At 41.3% G+C, this 4,417-nt stretch overlaps 2 protein-coding genes across 2 annotated transcripts in view; one reads left to right on the top strand and one right to left on the bottom strand.

Annotated features, from left to right (window-relative positions):
- The window catches only part of LOC123960368 (sulfhydryl oxidase 2-like), an 8,427-nt gene extending 7,914 nt beyond the window's left edge, over positions 1-513 (bottom strand). Inside the window, exon 1 of the mRNA XM_046035050.1 lies at positions 20-513. Coding sequence (XP_045891006.1) covers positions 20-198 — 179 coding nt within the window. The 5' untranslated portion in view covers positions 199-513. The remainder of the gene's footprint in view (positions 1-19) is intronic.
- A 1,053-nt stretch (positions 514-1,566) lies between these two features.
- Positions 1,567-4,417, top strand: part of cfap77 (cilia and flagella associated protein 77) — a 5,144-nt gene continuing 2,293 nt past the window's right edge. Inside the window, exon 1 of the mRNA XM_046035049.1 lies at positions 1,567-1,723. Coding sequence (XP_045891005.1) covers positions 1,567-1,723 — 157 coding nt within the window. The remainder of the gene's footprint in view (positions 1,724-4,417) is intronic.

Raw genomic sequence — 4,417 nt, 5'->3', positions numbered from 1 at the left:
CTGGATGCAGTGTCCACACCAGGAGGAGAAGAACTGGACCAGCCAGGCCGAGGACGAGTTCGTCACGGAGGACTTCAGGCTGCCGCTGCTCAGGATCACCAGCGGGTCCTCCTCCGTGTACAGCCGGGCGGCGGCCGCCACACACCCGGGGAAGAGCCAGAGGCAGACCGCCGCCGCTTTGAACCAGGACCGGAGCATCCCTGCGGTCCGGATAGAGACACACGCCGAGCCGAGCCGAGCCGAGCCGAGAGCGGACCGTCAGACAGCTGGAGAGGTTCTGCCGAAAACGAGCAGAGAGCGCCGCGCAGACATGAGAGCGGCTACGTGTGTTTTTCAGCAGAGAGCAGACGTCTCACTCCGAGCGGGATTCACACGACGGCCTCCAAACTAAAGTAAACACGTGTGATTGTAGAATAAAAAACTACCCAGTAACAGTTATTAACACGCGACAAATACTGATTTATGGCAGGATCGGGTGGAGTTTCTATGGTAACGGCTCCACGACTTTAAACCGTGGATCCCGTTTTTTTCCCCAAGAGACGATCTTTTTCCCTCAGGCCGAGAAACTAACGCGAGAACTGACGAGACTGACCCGTGGTGTGTTCAGGGTGAGATCTCAGCCTCAGAGGATGTTGATAACTTTGATGAGTGGCGCAGCAGATTTAAACGTTGTAAACTGGTTAAATGTCTTAAAATGTTTATTATTGACTTGTGAAATATTGAGTGTCATTTACTTAGTTTATTTTAATTTTTAATATATGTATATACACACACACACACACACTTTTTGTTGCTATAAATTCATGCCCAATAATTTGAATGGGAATCGGAGTTGATGTAATTAAGGTGAGACACCACAGTCTAAAATTATGTCATTTTATCAGATTTCAAGCTATTTTGCAACTTTTATTACCAGTCATAAAAATGAACCAAACAATCTTGAATAAAATGTATGTAATTATAATTTGTTTAAACAGAGTCTGTTAATTTCATCTTTGTTTGCACTGTACATGTAAAACTGCTACGTTTGCACCTCCCCTCCCGACTACGACGGCAAAATCAAAGACCTAAAACGGAGAAGTTTGGAAATGCTGCCGAACTCCGGAGGGCCATTCAGTGCAGACAGGCCAAAACTTGATGGTGCAGCCGCTCGCGGTCGGCTCTCTGATTGGGTCTTGTAAGTCCTGAAAAAGCAGAAACACGATGCTGCTGAGCAGGATTTTGACATAGTATTTTTATTAAAATATTCTGTACCGTGCAAATAATACTTACAGCCCACACTTGTACTGTGCATGTGAATGTGTACTAATGTGAAAGCTAAAGAGATGATAAATGACTCCAGGGAAGTGAGACTATGTGACGATGCAGTCATTGGGGGTAACTGACACAACATGTCGAGTGTTTGTGTGCCAAACTGGCCCAAAGACTGCATTTTCCCCACAGACTGAGACTGGTTAGGGTGGGTTCCAACATCATGACTTTATTTTACAACGCCGTGCTGGAAAGTCTGATCAGATCCTGGTTTGGCACCTTTACCGTCCAGTGCAAAGACTAATACAAGCTGCGATGAAGGTTGTGGGAAAACCAGACTGCACTTCCCTTCAGACCATCTTTGAGAAAACGGTGGTCTCTCAGGCACAGAACATGCTGAAGGACTCTTCCCACATTCTGCACTCTGAACACGATGTTTTACCTTCAGGGAAACGCTACAGAGCCAGCAGATGTAAAAGTAACCGCTATAAGTTATCTTTCATCCCACAGAGCTCCTGAATAAACAAGATGGCCACAGGCACTTTATTTACTTTTAAGCATAGTTTAATATAAGTGATCGTGTGCGCTAGGGTGTTTTAACAACTGGATCTTAAATTTGCTTTTTAATTTTAGAATTGGGGCTGTTTTAATTTTATTGTTATATTATATTGTTTTCTGCTTTAAGCGCAATTGAACATAGTAAGTCTCAGATACTTGTGTAATGTACTAATGTAATTGGTGCGGACTGTGTGATGTGTCCACACGTGTTACTGCTCTTACTGCAGCCTCATGCGGCACTAAGACAAATGTCCCTCGGGGGACAATAAAGTTGATCTGTATTTATTTGTATTTCTAATTATTTATCTGCAATTCTTTTGTAACAAGTAATGATTGTTCTGGAATGCAGGAAAGTGTGTTTTCCCCTCTTATAACCTTTTCTTTACATTTCAGTTATACTGTAAAATACTGCACGTACTCCTTTTATATTTACATTTTCATAGATGTATATTTCTTTACATTTTCTACATCCCAACTTTCTATTATTTCTTTTCCTTTAATAACTTGATGTGCAAAGTGATAAATCTGTAATAAATGATTTTCACCTCACGGATCAAATTTCTGATAGTGATTTTCAGTCCTCGCATTGTTCCTGTAGTTCCCCACAGTCCCTGAACGCAGCACTGCTCTTGCTGCCCTCTGCTGGTCGGCGGCGGAAGTGAAGCTTTTTTCCCACTTTATTGATATTTCAAATGTTACATTAAATTAAATCTAACCAGCAAAAAACGTAACAAAAAATAATAAAAAACAATAATAAAATAAAAGCAATTATGGGGATTTAATCAAAATACAATGTGAGTAACTCAGAGTTAAGGAACTATTCTAGTTTTCTTTCAGTGACTGAAAAAAATGATCATCAACTCATTAATAAATGCTATAAAACTTAGAGCAGTTTTAGAAAACTACACTTGTGAATATAACAGAATTTTTTTAAATCACATTTAGTATCAAAGAAATTATACTTATCTTAAAAAATAATCAAAGTACTGTAAAATTCACTTACCTCAAAATAAAACTGTCCAAATTATATTAAATATTTATATTACAATACCACATTTATCCGTTAAATGAAGCCTAACACAGCCCAAAGTACTTTTTTAATCTAATCTGTATAAAAAGCTTTTATTCTGAAACTTCCGGTTGAGCTGTGTTTTTTTTTCCTGCTGCAGTTTAGCGTCCTGTTGCCATAGCAACGGCGCATCCCGACCCAGGAGGCCGCAGGAAACGCAGGTGAGTCTCTGCACCTGTGTGATCTGCGTGTTAATGTGTTAAATGTTGCAGTAAATGTCGGAATATCAGAGCATCAGTCTGGTTTTAAAGCAGCAGCTGCAGTCCTGCTGAGAGAAAAAAACTGCGTTTGTGTTTGAACTGTTTCCGGTTTGAAGCAGCTTCACAGCCGGAAACTCAGTGACACATTAATTAAGCTGTTAAATCTGTAACATCTGATTTTCTAACAAAGATCCTGTTGTTTCTTTCAGCTGCACTTACTGATTCAGATTCTACAGGTTAATAAATGTTCAGATTAATCAATAATTGTTGCAGATTAATTTAATAGTTGTTTAATTGATTAATCGTTGCAGCTCTCTGATGAACATCTTGTTGTTGAAGTGTGTTTGTAGCATCATTCAGAATCTGCTGCTGTGAAACCAGGTTCTGTTCCAGAAGTTAGAAAACTTCATTCAGAAGCTCTTTAGAGAAATAACTGATAACTCATAACTTCACAGGGACAGTTTATTGATCAGACATGATGTAATGTTACATCATCAGACCGCTGCAGACAACGCTGTGAATCAGTGAAAGACTTATTTATGCTAATAACGCTTTTTAAAAAACAATATTTGATTCTTGGTTGGTCCAGAAAACAGATTTTACATTCTGGATATTTTATGTAAAAACAGATTTTTAAATGAATCATATTCAGCCCGTCCTCACCAGAAAAACAACAGGTCGATTGTTCAGACGCTTGTTACGATGATGATGGCACAGGAGGAAGTCAGGTGACGTATGACTAAAGAGGTGGAGGGATGGACTCTGGGAGGCCGGGGGTTCGAGTCCTGTGTGTTAACATTGAGTTAAGCTGTTTAAAGTTAAAGAGCTGGTTTTCTGCTCATGTTCAGGTTCCTCATCTTCTTCAGGTGTTTGTACCAGAGCAGGTTTACATGGTTATATGTTTGTCCTACTGCACATTGTTGCAGCTCCTCTTCTCAGCCTGTGTTGAAGGCTTCGTTTTAGCTATGGAGTGATACATCTTGTCTCTAAATGATCTTTGTTGGGAGCTGCACATGCTCAGTTCCTAGTTAAGGACTACTAGCCAATCAGAAGCAGAGAAGGGCGGGTCGGCGAGAAGCCGGTAAACGGCTCGGGTTCAGCCGTCCGTGTTGCCGACCGGCTCGGCAACACGGACTGGAGCGAGAGTTTCAGAGCGGTGAGTTATTAATCTGTATCCATAAAGTTTTAACTGAGCTCTGTCTCTACATCACAGGAACAACTTTATGTCCACTGACTGCCTGGAGGGTAGCTAGTGTTTGGAAGGGAGAGGAGAGCTGTGTGCTGCAGCTCGCTGTTTCTGAGGGCGTGTCGGAGTCGCCGCTCGGCGAGCGTTATATGA

The sequence above is a fragment of the Micropterus dolomieu genome, linkage group LG21 (assembly GCF_021292245.1).
Source record: "Micropterus dolomieu isolate WLL.071019.BEF.003 ecotype Adirondacks linkage group LG21, ASM2129224v1, whole genome shotgun sequence".
In the NCBI taxonomy this organism is placed as follows: Eukaryota; Metazoa; Chordata; class Actinopteri; order Centrarchiformes; family Centrarchidae; genus Micropterus; species Micropterus dolomieu.
The sequence above is the reverse complement of the archived record's forward strand: the minus strand, read 5'-3'. Positions and strand labels throughout refer to the sequence as shown.